General features: G+C 38.6%; 1 protein-coding gene across 3 annotated transcripts in view; it reads left to right on the forward strand.

Annotated features, from left to right (window-relative positions):
- Positions 1-14,175, forward strand: part of ZDHHC2 (zinc finger DHHC-type palmitoyltransferase 2) — a 37,700-nt gene extending 23,525 nt beyond the window's left edge. For 2 of the 3 annotated variants that reach the window (XM_051790346.1, XM_051790348.1), the window contains exons 7-13: positions 62-182; positions 3,209-3,341; positions 5,598-5,724; positions 5,890-5,982; positions 7,109-7,218; positions 7,647-7,725; positions 10,541-14,175. In XM_051790346.1, coding sequence (XP_051646306.1) covers positions 62-182; positions 3,209-3,341; positions 5,598-5,724; positions 5,890-5,982; positions 7,109-7,218; positions 7,647-7,687 — 625 coding nt within the window. In that variant the 3' untranslated portion in view covers positions 7,688-7,725; positions 10,541-14,175. The remainder of the gene's footprint in view (positions 1-61; positions 183-3,208; positions 3,342-5,597; positions 5,725-5,889; positions 5,983-7,108; positions 7,219-7,646; positions 7,726-10,540) is intronic. The other variant, XM_051790347.1, reaches the window with a different exon arrangement.
- Positions 14,176-14,904: the final 729 nt, after the last annotated feature.

A 14,904-nucleotide genomic window follows, 5' to 3' on the forward strand; every position in this document is an offset into this window, starting at 1 on the left:
AAAGCAAAAGAAAATAACTTTCATGACATTTCATTTTTACTTCTACTTTTTTTTTAATCAGGGTGAACAACTGTGTAGGATTCTCCAATTACAAATTTTTTCTTCTCTTCTTGGCTTACTCGCTAGTGTATTGCCTTTTCATTGCTGCAACAGATTTACAGTACTTTATCAAGTTTTGGACAGTAAGTACCCCAATCTACATACTGTCTTGAAGTGTATGAAGTTACTGCTGTGCCAGAAGTATAAGATTCTAAGGGGGCCTACAAAAAAGCTGGAGGGGGACTTTCTTACAAGGGCATGTAGTGTTAGGACAAGGGGTAATGGTTTTAAGCTGAAAGAGGACAGATTAAGATTAGATATTAGGAAAAAAATCTTTACTGTGAGGATGGTGAGTTTGCCTAGAGAAATTGTGGATGCTCCATTTCTGGAAGTGTTCAAGGCCAGGTCAGATGGGGCTTGGAGCAACCTGCTCTAGTGGAAGCTGTCCCTATCCATGGCAGGGGGCTTGGAACTAGATCACAGAATCACAGAATATGCTGAGTTTGAAGGGACCTATAAGGATCATCGAGTCCAGCCCTTAGCCCTGCATGGGACCATCCCCAGGAGTTACACCATGTGTCTGAGACTATCATCCAAATGCTTTTTGAACTGTATCAGACTTGATGATGTGACCACTTCCCTGGGGAGCCTGTTCCAGTACCCAGCCACCCTCTGGGTGAAGAACCTTTTTCTATTATCCAACCTAAACCTTCCCTGACACAATTTCAGACCATTCCATCGGGTCCTGTCACTGCTCACCACAGAGAAGAGATCAGTGTCTGCTCCACCTCTTCCCCTCACGAGAAAGTTCTAAACTGCAATGAGGTCTCCCCTCAGTCTCCTCTTCTCCAGGCTGAACAGACCAGCTGCTCCTCATATGGCTTCTCCTCAAAGCCCTTCACCATCTTAGTTGCCCTCCTTTGGACACTCTCTAAGAGCTTAATATCTTTCCTATATTGTGGTGCCCAAAACTGCACACAACATTCAAGGTGAGGCCACCCCAGTGCAGAGCAGAGCAGGACAATCCCCTCCCTCAACTGGCTGGTGATGCTTTGCCTGATGCCCCCCAGGACACGGTTGGCCCTCCTGGCTGCCGGGGCACCGCTGACTCATATTCAGCTTGCCATCGACTGGGACCCCCAGGTCCCTTTCTGTGGCACTGCTTTCCAGCATCTCATTCCCCGGTCTGTATGTACATGCAGGGTTGCCCCATCCCATGTCCAGAATCCGACACTTTGCCTTGTTGAGCTTCATATGGCTGGTGATTGCCCAGCCCTCTAATTTGTCGAGGTCTCTCTGCAGGGCCTCCCTGTCTTCAAAGGAGTCAACAGCTCCTCCCAGTTTTGTGTCATCTGCAAACTTGCTTAGTATCCCTTCCAGTCGTGCATCCAAGTCATTTATGAAGATGTTGAAGAGCACAGGACCCAAGATGGAGCCCTGTGGAACTCCACTAGTGACAGGTCACAAGTCTGATGTTACCCCATTCACTACCACCCTCTGTGCTCGACCTGTGAGCCAATTGCTCACCCACCACATGATGTGTTTATCCAGCTGTGTTGGACATTTTGTCCAGAAGGATCCTGTGAGAGACAGTATCAAAAGCTTCAGTGAAATCCAAAAAGATGACATCAACTGGCTTCCCTTGATCAACTAGGTGGGTTACCTTATCATTGAAGGAAATAAGGTTTGATAAACAGGACTTTCCCCTCATGAAGTTGTGCTGGCTGTGACCAATGACTGCGTTGTCTTTCAGGTGTTTTTCAATACCTCCCAGAATAATCTTCTCCATAACTTTACCAGGCACGGAAGCGAGACTGAGAGGCCTGTAGTTTCCAGGATCCTCCTTCTTGCCCTTCTTGAAAATCAGGACAAGGTTTGCCCAAGCTTCCAGTTGGCTGGGACCTCTCCAGATTCCCAAGACCACTCAAAAAATCGAGAGAGGTTTTGTGATGACATCAGCCAGCTCTTTGAGGATTCTGGGATGAATCCCATCAGGCCCCACAGATTTGTAGGTATCCAGCTGGAGCAGCAGATCCCACACAATTTCAGGGTCAACTGGGAGTTGATCATTCTCACAGTCGTGGTCCTCCAGCTCAGGGCACTGAGACCCCCTTGGTCCGTCATCTGAGTTGAAGACAGAGGCAAAGAAAGTATTAAACACCCCTGCCTTGTCTCTGTCCCTGTTTGTGAAGTGACCATCCCCATCTTGTAACAGGCTGATGATATTTCTGTACTGTCTATTGCCATTAATGTATTTGAAAAATCTCTTTTTATTGTCACCCACATTTCTGGCAGCTTCAACTCCAGCTGAGCTTTGGTCACACACATTTTCTCCCTGCAGTGGCAAGCAACATCTCTGAATTCTTCCCATTTTACTTGACCTTGTTTCCACTGGGCAGACACCTTCCTTTTTTGCCTCGTCTCTGAGAGAAGATCCCTGTTCAGCCAAGCCAGCCTTCTGCCTTGCCTGCTTTACTTCCAGCATTTGGAAATTGCCTGCTCCTGTGCCCTTAGGAGGTGGTATTTAAAAAGTGACCAGCACTGATGGACCCCAGCATCTGCAAAAACATTTTCCCAGAGTACCTTACTAACTAATTTCCTGAGCAGCCTGAAGTCTGCTCTCCTCATGTCCGGAGTTGAGGTTTTGCTGGCATTTTTCCCTTCCAAGCCAAGGCATTCTGTGATTCCAAGGCATTACATTGTAATCTAGTATCTCTTAATATCATGTACAAAAGTACAAAAGATCTAATAACCACAGCCCTCATTTTTTTTCTCTTATCACAGGTCATGAAATTTCACTCATTTCTTAATTATTTTGAAGTTGATTTATGCTATAAGTATTTTGAAAAGGCTAATAAAACAACACAATTTTTGTAAAGACAAATTATGCTTCACTAAAAAACACTTCAAAGTTAGATCCAAATTTCAGATTCTTGCTCTCAGTATTTATAGTTTCTCAAGAAAGGGCTTGTTTCTTTAACTTAGGTGCTGTCACCAACCTAGTTGCATGGCTGTCTGTACACTGGAGGTGTATAATTCATTTATTCATATTCTTGTGTGGTACATTTGTCTCTGTGCTCAATTTGATTTTGCTGAATAGAGGATTATTAATAATCAAATTAAACAGCTATTTCCCCAGTTCTAATGGCATCATTTTTTTTATTCTTAGAATGGCCTTCCTGATACTCAAGCCAAGTTCCACATCATGTTTTTATTCTTTGCTGCAGCTATGTTTTCTGTCAGTTTGTCTTCTCTCTTTGGGTATCACTGTTGGCTTGTCAGCAAGAATAAATCCACATTAGGTAAGTAGATTTAATGCTTCTGTGTTTGACAGCAAAAAATAATTAATAAATGTATATTATATGTATGGGTGTAATGGAAAAAGTGGACAATTCTACACAGGTTCCTTGGACCCTGGTTAAAATTGCCCAGATCTGGCACTGTCCAGTCCTGACTCCCCAGTTCTGCTGCTCCCTGGAAATTCTCTTTCCTTCTTGTCCCAAAGGGCTGAGTTATTAACAAACTTATGCTCTTCCTCTCACTACTTTCCATCCACAGCTTGTTAACAGAAACTGAATAAACTAAAAAACTGAAAATAAAATTGAGATGATTTTCTGATAAATGTTAGATGCAGTACTGCATGCTCATGTGGTTGTTGTTTGGCATTCTCAGCCCAAAGGTCATAGTCCTCTGATATGGTGTCTCAGTAAGGGCAGTGTCTCCAGCACTTCATGCCCACCCTTACCCCCTGCAGAACCAAAGTTCTGTCAGAGAATGACCTGTTAAAGAAGAACAGGCAGTGCTTCTCTATTTAGTAGTAAGTGAACAATGGAGATCCTAAAGGCAGTTTCACAGTTGTGAGAGCTGTCTGCCACATAATTATAGATACATAGAAAGGACTCTGTGTTATGAATTAATTTTTAAAACCTCAAAGAAGATGGCCTGTTCCTCTACCATATGGCAGTATATATAACTGCACTGAATATCAGCCTTAAACCAGGATTTTCCTCCACTTAAATACATGTGTTTCTGATTACAAATCTTAATAAATAAAAGAAGGTGCAGAAGATTTGAGTGCCTGTTCAGTGCTATATCCTGGACTGTAATAATGCCAATTTGCAATATAGCCATTAAAGTTCTAAGTCTTTAAATGCTTTTCTGTTGATACAAGCTGAATTAGAGTAAGCCAGTGAATTGATCTGTTTTTTCCAGTTCTCTTTGGATTTACTAATATGTAGGTGACTAATGAAAAACTTTGAGAATAGATATCTATATCAATGGAAGACAGCTTGTTTACGTCAAGATTTCTCTAGTGTTTGTGGGTTTCTCCAATATTCTGACAAATCATTGACTTAGAAATTAGTATTGGAAAAAAATTGTTCAGTCTAGTTATAAGGAGAAAAGTTTTATTAAAGATGCTTAAATGAATGGCAGTAATTAAGTATTCTATTTATAAACTGGTCTTACAATTTTAGTGCAAAAAAAATTGTTCAGAGGTAACCATTATACATTACACTTTGAATTCAACTTTTCATTTTCAAAACTAACAGAATTCAATACAGGTAATTAACATGGTTTGTGCATGCTTAGGCTACTCAAAGGGATCTGTTTGTCTCTTCTTCCTACTTTACTTTGGGAAATTGCTCAATATGTGAAACCCTCAACATGCAATAATTTGGTAATGAAGCCATGATAGCTTTAAGTGTGACTGTGATTAAATCATCCTAGGAGGTGTTTTCCTGGCTTAACATGGGCATCTGAAAGGGTGTCCCAGTTTTCCCTTCCCCTTTCTTTAAAACCCATGGTAACTAATGCATACTGCATGTGGAGGGTCATTTCCAGCAGTTCATAGCTAAGGTTTTACTGCAGAAGGACAGTCTCAGCAGGATTCTGACATGGTTTCTGGGAGCTGTACTGTCAGGTCATCAGTATGTAGTTTGCCTACTATATATAGCCAATTAAGGGAATTAAATGGCTATCAGTTACTTAGTGGAAAGTGAATGAATTTTGTGCTTCAGGCACTTTGCAACACTTAAAGTATATTTAGCTCTCTTCTCCAGAAATTTAGTTTGCATTTCCATGGGAAATAATCTGGGTCTGTGAGCAAAGTCGTTTCTTTATGCAGCTGTAAAAACACACAATATTTTCATACCCCAGGGTGTGAAAGGCTAGTCTTACTACTAAAGTAGGTTAAGCTTTTCTGCTTTTCCATTGCTCTTTCTGTCTTAAACCCTTCGTTTAGGTTTTTCTTTCTTGAACGCTCTCTGTGGTACAGTCACATGCTGCAATCTTCATATAAACCTATCATGCCTTCTTAAAAAGTGAGTTCCTCACTCTCCCTTGCCTTGATTAGGGAGGAGAGTGAAGGAGACTTCCACCCTTCCTGAGCCATTGGAATTCATTCCTCTGCACACACAGCGAGTGTGCAGGACTGACTTCAGCTTTCTCAGTCGTTTGGGCAGTACAGCCTTTCCTCATTGGTGCAATTGCCTATATACTGGTGTGAAACGTAAACATTGTAACTTGTGAAGAAATCTAATTAATCATTTTCTTTTAAGAGGTATTCAGAGCTCCCATATTTCGTCACAGAACAGACAAGAATGGCTTTAGCTTGGGCTTCAGCAAAAACCTAAGGCAGGTGTTTGGTGATGAGAAGAAATACTGGTTGCTGCCTGTGTTTTCAAGGTATGCTGTTCTTAATGCTTCATTTCTTGAAACTGTTGAATAATCAGGATCCAGAGGATTTGGGGGTGGTTAGTTTTTGAAATAAGATGCAGTAATACTTTAATAAAAAAGTTCTTCAAAGTTGTTGGATTTTTGTATGTATGACACTAATTCTGAATTTTTCAGTTTAGGGGATGGTTGCTCCTTCCCAACTTGCCTTGTTAATCAGGATCCTGAGCAAGCTTCCACACCTGGTGGTCTTAATTCAACATCCAAAAAGTAATCTGCTTTTTGTTACGCATTCTAAATAGTTGATTTTTTTTTTTCTTGTGCGCACATAAACAGAACCATGTATAAGATACTCTTCATTTGCTTACCACTTTTATGTACCCTGTTAATAAATCCAAGTCAGATTTTAAACAGCTAAGCAAACCAGCTAATTCTCAGATTTATTTTTACATTATGGAAGTGAGATGGGGTGGGGTTTTTTTCCCCCGATGTACTTTGTCTTGGTTCAGTGGAATCCCAGGACCTGAGTTTTCCACCCCTCCCTGACATTCAGTATCAACTGCATTCTGTTCTGCATACATGTGAGCTGATTAGTTGGTCTGCCTATGATACAAATCCATTACCTTGCACAGCTTTTGGGGGAGGCCTGCTTTTTCGTGTCTGGTGAAAGCTGCTTCACATGAGGGAATCCCTTATGGCACTTGTGCCAAAGCACAGGAAGCTAAATATTAAGTGTTGTTTCTGCTGATAATAGAACATATTTTATTAATTCTTAAACTTAATGAACATGACATCTTTAAAGTGTGAAAAGTATGCAGATGCTCTTTTAAATAAATATAATAGCTTAGTATTTCATATCTTTTTTGCAACATTTATGTAATGAAAAGTGTGAAAAGTATAGTAAATTTGAATACGTGGCTAAGAAATTATAATGGAATCATATTGACAATCTTTTATTCATAGTAGAAATATATTATATTTCAGCTAGCTGCTTACTGAGGTTTTATCTTACCCCAGCATTCCATAGCTTATGTTAGGCAAGAGATTTTTGAGATGTTCTCTCCACTATTTATCATGTCAAGCTTGTTGTAGTGGGAAAGATTATAGGTAAGAGTGCCTTTGGAGCTGAAGTACATACATGTATTAATATATAATAGCTGTCAAGTTAAAAATCAGAATGTTTCCCTGTTCTGTGCTAGGGAGTTGCTTTTTAGATTGCACTTGCATCTGTGACAACTGCACTGTAATATGTGTAATGATAAAAGAGTAGTGATTCATCAGAAAAGCAACAAGGTAAGGTAGGAAAAGTACTGCATATGACGAAGTGTTTGTAATGTGTGGTAAGATAATGAAAAATTACTGCAGTTCACTAATGCTCTTTTTATTGGCACTACAGTGAGAACCATCTGTTTCCTGCAAAGCCACTGCGTGATTCCCAGAGCCACCTACTTACGGATACACCTTCTTGGTCAGAAACTAGTGTAAAGGCTGAAAAGGGCAAAGTTGGTAAGGAATTGATTTATGCTGCAATGATTCGTGTTGTATAAACTAGTTTTGGAAGGTCACTCGATTTGTATTCATGAACCAAAATTCATGAAGCTTCTTCTAAATGCATGCTTATAGGAAGTTCCATGTGTCAAAGCTGCTGTGCCCTTCCTAGTTAAATCTGACTGAGGTACTGAGGACACTGACACCAGCAGGTGCTAATTATCTTTTAAGCTAAGCCTGATAGTACTTTTGCCAAGAAATTGCTTATAAAAGAGTATGATAACACCTAGTTGCAACTAGTGAAAAGCTGTGTGATAGACACAGGACAAGAATAGACTTGGTAATAGTGTAGTGGCATTAAAATGATTGTTAATTAAAGGTTGTATTATTTGCTGAAGTAGACATGACACCTTTTCTTGTGGAAGTACCATTCTTTGTCTTTAAAGGTATGAACAATCCTGCATTAACCATGGAAAATGAAACCTAATTTCTCTTAAAAGAAGCATCTGAATATGTAAGGAAAAGGTATGTTAATATTCTCTGTACTTAATATGTTATTCCATGATTCCTTGTCACTTGAGGAACGCACAAAAGAAAATTACTAAAACAATTCCTATATGTTTTCTTTTCTTCAATTAATTTTTTTACCATGAGTAGTAGCACATGAATTCATAGTTTTAAACTAAACCTCCTATTTCTTGGTGTATCATATTTGCAAAATAGTTCAATCTTTATACCTATTAGTTTTAGGTAATGTTCCAATATCTTATTATTCCCTTTCTTTAGAAAGACAATGAAATTGTGGCTATTCAAACTTTTCAGCCCATATTTGTAAAGCTGAGTTTGAAAATTAAGTTAGTTCTTAACAATGAATGCCAAGATCACAGCTTGGTATGGTAATGCAGGTAAAGGTCTATCAAATGATGAAGGAAAAAGGATTTAATCTAATATATAAGCTATTCATGTCTTGTTCTGTGTCAGGTACTGAGCTGGATCCTTTCTGATAGTAAAAATGTGCTGCCTACTGAAGACAAAAAGTGTTTGTATGACTTCCTGAACATTTAATCAGCAATTGTCAAAAACAGCTGAGATTTTTTTGATTTCTTGCATTGATATCTTGCAACATAGAGTTCCCAGAAAGCAGGTTTGAGAAGCAGCTAGTAGATTCTGTTGGGTACATAAGGAGACCTTAATAATTGGGTTTTGGGGAATGAACACGATCAATCATCATATTCAGTTTGGTATTTGAATATTGCTAAGTCCACCAAAGCTTCTAGAATTAAACTATTTTGTATTTAAAACTGTATAAAAAATTTGACCCTAACCCTAAGAGTTTCTGTATACCAAATAGTTGGTATGGAGCAATAGTTGGTATGACAGCAAGGTCAGTTCTGTCTCTACTGTTGGAAGTAACCTTTCCAGTCATCCTGAAAAAGTGTCTTGAGTGGATATGCTGCATTTGTGTGCGACATGACTCCTGGACATGCTGTCATGGTACCTCATGGAGAAAGTGGAAGGCATAGAAAGCCATCAGGGAACTGCAGTGATTGTTACTAGATCCATCAGAAATGGTATTGCACTGTCAAAGCAGATTATAAAAATGGTAGGTGTGCACATGCCAATAGATGGTATTGCATATATGGCAATATATGGCACATACCATAGCTTGTACCAGAAAGTTCAGTTTGATTCATAAGAGAAACTAAAAAAATTCTTGACCCTTACATTCTGGTTTTGTGTTCAGTGATGAAGACAGTTCCAGATATAGGTACATCTGCAAACTTGATGATGATGTGAAGTGTTAGAAGTGTTGAAAATGTGGGTGTCAGATGAGCAAAGTTAAAGAGACGAGCAAAGGAAATTTAAGACGGTGTCTGCAATTTTGACTGCTTTGTGTATGTTATTTGAATAGAATATAAAAACCTAATTTCTAAACCTTTGTTCAAAATGGAAAATGCTTTATTTCTGCCTTGTTTAATCCATCTTTTTTTTTAACAAAAGAGCAGCTACTGGGAAAGAATAAATTACTCAACTTCAGTTAGTTTGATGTCTTACGTGTCATCACTGATCAAGAGTAAAACATTGGAGACAGACTTTAAAGAAACAGATTTTTGGATTATGTTACAGAAATACCATTAATTGCAACTAGTTTTATTGGGTTGGAGTTCTACTTTCTAAAGTCCTAACACTTTTATTTACTTAAGTTATAGCTTTTAAACTTTAATCTTTCTTTGAAGAGTTGTACATTTTACTGGAACTCAGTCATTCAGATTATTCTGAATATCAGACATGGTCTGTGACTGTTCTGGAGATGTTAATAGTGGGGGGGTTTTCCCTGCTGTTCAGCTTGATAAACAACTCATCTCTTTTTTAATTGTTTTTTTTCTTTTAGTCCAGTCTGAGAAAGTAATCATTAGATATATGTTTGCAGTCTGATTAACTCACTCCTGGGGTTTGTGGGCTTTGTTTGTTTGTTTGGAGCTTTTTTGTTTTTTCTTTTTGTGAGCATCCATTATGAAATGAGGCTTTTAAAAGAGGTACCACTTTTGGTGGAGGTTATGTTCCAAAGAGTAAGTGTAAAACCACATAAAGGGGCTCCTGCACATTTCAGAAGGGTAATATCTTAAGGACTGCTAATTCTTTGGCATGGTTTGGTTCTATTTGGCACTTAAAAGACTTTAATGGAAAAGTAATAAAAAAGCCAATTTGTATATATATATGACTTACAGTTGCTGGAATAAGAGCCCTTATATAACAAATTTTTTTAACTACTTTGCATTTAACTTCATTGCTTTATTGTCAGTATTTGAGTTATATTTGTTCCTAGTGAGTGAACAGAATAGAGCTGCTGAAGTCACCACAAAAAACCAAGTAATTTCATCTTTGACATGAAAAATACAGCCCACAGCCCCGCCAGTGTGTTAGAGTTAGAATTTCTGTCCCAACTAAGGATTTGTTCAATAACCTGTGTTCTATAATCCTTCATAGTTCATTAGAGGACTAATTACTGAGAATGCCAGATGTGGTTTACGGTAATGTAATAGAGAATTGTTCTTTAATGATGCTGTTACCTGGAAATACTGTAAAAATAGCTCACTTCACTTTATAAACTGGTGGCCTGCTTGCTGTGTAGTCAGTACTTAATCACTGTCATCCTGAAGTAGATTAATAACATAACATGAGTAACACAACTGTGAACAGTCTTACGGTGTTCCTCTTCATAATTTTCATGCTTGTTGGTCACTTTCCCCTTCAAGTTGATGATACCTGTAGCAATAACTTAATTTTTAAGTGTTCTTTGATTGTAATAATGTATTTTGTAATTAATGTTTTGTTCCAGTTTAAGAACAAGCCGTCATTGGAAGGAAGATGGATTCTTCCAAATTCAGCCCTGTTGGTCAGCTGTTCCTGTCTGCTCCTGTATGGATGTGCTCAGAAAACAAACCAACAGATGATTAACTGTCTCTGTGTCAGTGCTTGAAATACAAAACTAGACATACTACTTCTGAACCAGACAAAGAATTTTTCAACTTAAAATTACTGTGTTTGAGTGGTGAAGGATGAGTGAATATTAGGAAATGAAAAAAATAGGAGGCTGAGTTTACAAATGGCTGGTTTTACTTTGATATTCAGCACAAGAAAAATGTGACCTTCTTACTTATCAGTCCATGTTCTTGCCTTGGTTTCACTTTTTAATTCAAATTGTTGTAAGTAGTTGACTTTAAAATCAAATTTTTGCACTACTGCCCTTATGAATTCCTTATGAATTGGGAGAACACCCAGTGTGGATTATGAATAATTTAGTGGCTTGGTGGACTGTATTTTCTTTTGAGTGTTTGATAAGCAGTTTTTGAAGATAAGAAGACCCAAGTGAAATGTCTATTTTTGGAACATTTTTTTGGAAAACATTATTGCAAAAGCTCCGTTTCCCCTCAGATCTGCACTACCAATAGTTTGAGAAGTTATAGAGGGGAAAAAAATTCTTTGTTAATTGAATGCTACAGTGGGTCATTGCTCAGTGCTGTGATAAAAAGCCTGTATTCAGATGGGTAGTACATAAATGAAACTAGCCAGCTGGGGATTTTGATGGGAGCTGCACAGGATAGTGCTATGAAATGGGGATTTTATTGTCCCATTTGGAGCTCTTAACTGCTTTGGGAAGTGAATGTTGGCACTGAACTTTATTTCAAAAGGCTTTTTACCAACCTGTGTTCCTGAGGGCCTCTGTCTTTCAAGCTTCTAGTTTCTTATTATCGATATTTGTGTCAGATTTCTTTTTTCTTTTTCTTCAAGACACTGCCTTTCTTACTGTATAATTTAATGGATATCATGTACAATCAAGGAGACTTATCACAATGACTTGTGATATTTGCATTTACAGGACAACAGACTTTTGATTGCAATACCAAAAAGCCAAGCTGCTGCACGTAGGAAATCCCCTTCAATAAAGTTAGGAGCTAGCAGCTTTCTTAGCATCAGAGGTTACTGGCCAGGTAATAAAAGACACATTATCAGTTTTCAAAGTCAAGGAAGTTTCAGCAACACAAATCTAACTGTCTTGTGCCTTTTGTATACACTACATTTATAGTATGAGTGTTTACATTTAAATGCAAATTGTTATTCTGAAAACAACTTTAGGAGAAACTTAGTTATGCTTTCTAGGTGGCTAGATAAAAGGACTATTCAAAAAAAAAAGTGAAAACCTCTCAGACTAAGCTCAGCTCAGTTGAAACAGAAAAGTGCTTCTGTTGTCAAACCTGAGTCTCTTAGCAGGTTGGTTCACAGTGTAAAGATGCCAGTTGTTTGTTTAGAAAACTGGCAGCAGGACTAAGTGACATAATTCTTAAAGCAAAGAATACTATCATTAACTCTTCTACAGGCAGGTAACTTTAAAATTTTTCTTTCTTGGGTTTACAACTGTAGTGATAGCTAGTGGAGCACAAATGTGGCTTTTTTTTTCTAGTGAGGAAAAATGTATTTATTTTACTTTTTTTTTTTTAATCTCAATATTTTACCAGCCTGAAAACATCTGTTTCTTGCCAGAAGTGCCAGAATGTGGATCCCTTGATGTAGAACACTTTTTCTGAACTAGCATGAAGGTAGCATACAGTTTACATGATGCCTGCAGAGGTCTAGCAACCAAAAGATTTTTTGCAGCTATTTATTCAGTATTGTTCTGTCAGCTTACCTCGTATTTATGTTTGTTTAAAGGTGAACTTGTTAAGGGATAAGGGGGAAGAGGGAGAATATATTTTTTAACACTTCAGGTTCTCTATATCTGTAGAGTCTTGTTTTTTACGCAGTTAGTCACAGGGTGGTTTGTCACGGAGCATGCATTTAAAAATACCGAGTAAAGAGTTGAAATTCAGCTTCAGTGTAACTTGCTCCATATTTTTATGTAAAGACGAAAGATTTCTTCCCCAGCAAAACACATCAAGGAAATGGATCTCTCTAATACAGAGGTCAGTCTCTCTGAGAGCTCTCAGTAAGGCTGGGGATCAGTGTAGAGAAAGACCAGGGATAAGGGATCAAGAAATGCCTGGCTTCTCCGTGTCTCAGAAGTCACACTTGGAAAGCACAATAGCCCTAAGTAATCTGCAGCTTCCATGCAGCCAGAGGCTGTCCCCCTAGTGGAAAACTGATGGAGGCATGGGAAACAGATGTTGATGAAGGGAGGAGAAGTGGAAAGAGAAAGGATGATAGCTCAGAGGTAAACATTGAGCAGATCTGAGCCAGAGGGTTGTCGCCATATCTGCTCTCTGGATGGGTATGAGTTGTCTCCATGAAGAGCACTGTCAGCAGGCTTTTGAGGGTTCCTGTCTGTGTAGATATGGACAAAAGTGAGCTAATCATGCTCCGAAGTGTAATTTCTGATGATATGACTATGTTCTTGGCTTTAAGCTCTCTAATACTTTCTATAACAAAGTGAAAATGCTCTTTATGACATATTGAGCATTGTCAGTGTTAAAATGCACACAGGAGAATTTGTGAAGAGGTCAGGGGAGCAAGGATGCAATGTTATTTTGTCTGCTTACACTGATTCTCCTGTCCTTTATATTCTTGCTAGGCACTTTACTACAGCCTTTTGTGTAATTTCTGTATATTTTTTTTAAGGACTGCTTTTTACCTACTATACAGTTACTAGTCTACTTTTTTGCTAAAAAGAAAATAATATCCCTGATATCTGTGACTTGTCTAGTAGTAGGACTGCGTTTCAAGCTTTAGTGGAAATTGGACAAGTTCTACAGAATCCTCAGATGGGCCTGAATCCCTAATGACAAGAGTTAAATTTATTTTGTATATATGTAAACAGTGGTATAAATCATAGCTCCCTACATGCATAAGAAGCTTCTTTAATTTGTAGGTTAGAACAAATCCAAAACAATTCTGCACCAGAAGTGGTCCACACCATACTCTGTGTCAGTTGATGGACTGGTGATGGAGTGCTCAAAGTCTTCACAGAGAGTAATTTTTATTAAGAAAATGGAACACAGTGTTGGTGAGCTCCTCTCATTGAGCAATTAGACACAGCTGGTGCTATGCAATTGAATTCTTCAACTTGAGAGAAAAAACATTGTCCGGTTTACATTGCAGACTGAAAGTTCTTTAGCAGACTAAAGGTAAATGAATGAAACACAGAATCACAGAATTGGTTAAGGTTGAAAGGGACCATGAATGGGGTCTTCTGGTCCAACCTCTGTGCTTAAGCAGGGTCTTAGACTACATTGCACAGGTTTGCCATAGTGGTTCTTGAGTATCTCCAGTGAAGGAAACTCCAGAATGGTTCAGTAAACAAGTTTGTTTTAATGCATGGAATGCTATAGCTGGTTTTAATAATTATTTGGAGAGGTCTTGCCCTGATTCAGTTGACTGGTGTCCTGGAGGTGGGGGAAATATATTTCTACATAAATTTAGTGTATAACTTTGCTACTTGTTAACGTATTGCTCACATAAATAAATGCTTCTTGTTCAGCACATCATGTACGTAGGAGTCATTGACACACTTCCTTCAGTTTTACTTATGGTGTACCTGAACAGCAGAACACATCTCTGCTATGCCTTCATTAACAACATAGTTGCAGTAAATGTCACTCAGCACCCTTTCACCAGCAATCTTGGACTTCATAGGTAAGTTTCCTTTCCCCAGTTTAATTGTGAAATCTCTAGCACCTCAGAAAGCACCAACACTGAAAGAGGTTGAGAAGGAACCAATTCCTTTATGGTCTTCTATGGGTGAAACACTCCATGATGGCAGAGCAGACAGCTGCACTCTTTTGGATACTGTAAAGGTCAAAAAGGTAGAATTTTGTCTCAAAAGAAGAGAGGGTTCTTAAACCCACCTAACTTTATAGAAGTGAGGTGGTGCAAGAAAGGGAGTAATGTTACTCGCCAGGATTGCTGCCCACAAGCAGCTTTGCTTCATGAGAGCTCTCCAGTCCCTCCCATGCCAGATTCTAATCTGCGCGACTTTCCACTCTTTTTTGCTAAGTCTTCCCTAGGAAAGTGTTGGCTCCACCTCTGATGCTGAGAGGATGGAGACTGTTTGCTCAGGGGCCTCTAAAAATGCAGGAGCAGTTATGTAAGCAGTTTTCACCTCTTCCAGTTCAGACATAACCTGTGGTATATGGTTTAAGCTCATCCCATTTTTAAAACCCTTCCATAAATACTGGTATTGAATCATATGCAAACAAAACCAAAAATAAA

Source organism: Manacus candei, unplaced genomic scaffold, assembly GCF_025592945.1.
Source record: "Manacus candei isolate 608988 ecotype Guabito, Panama unplaced genomic scaffold, ASM2559294v1 h1tg000028l, whole genome shotgun sequence".
NCBI classification, from domain to species: Eukaryota; Metazoa; Chordata; class Aves; order Passeriformes; family Pipridae; genus Manacus; species Manacus candei.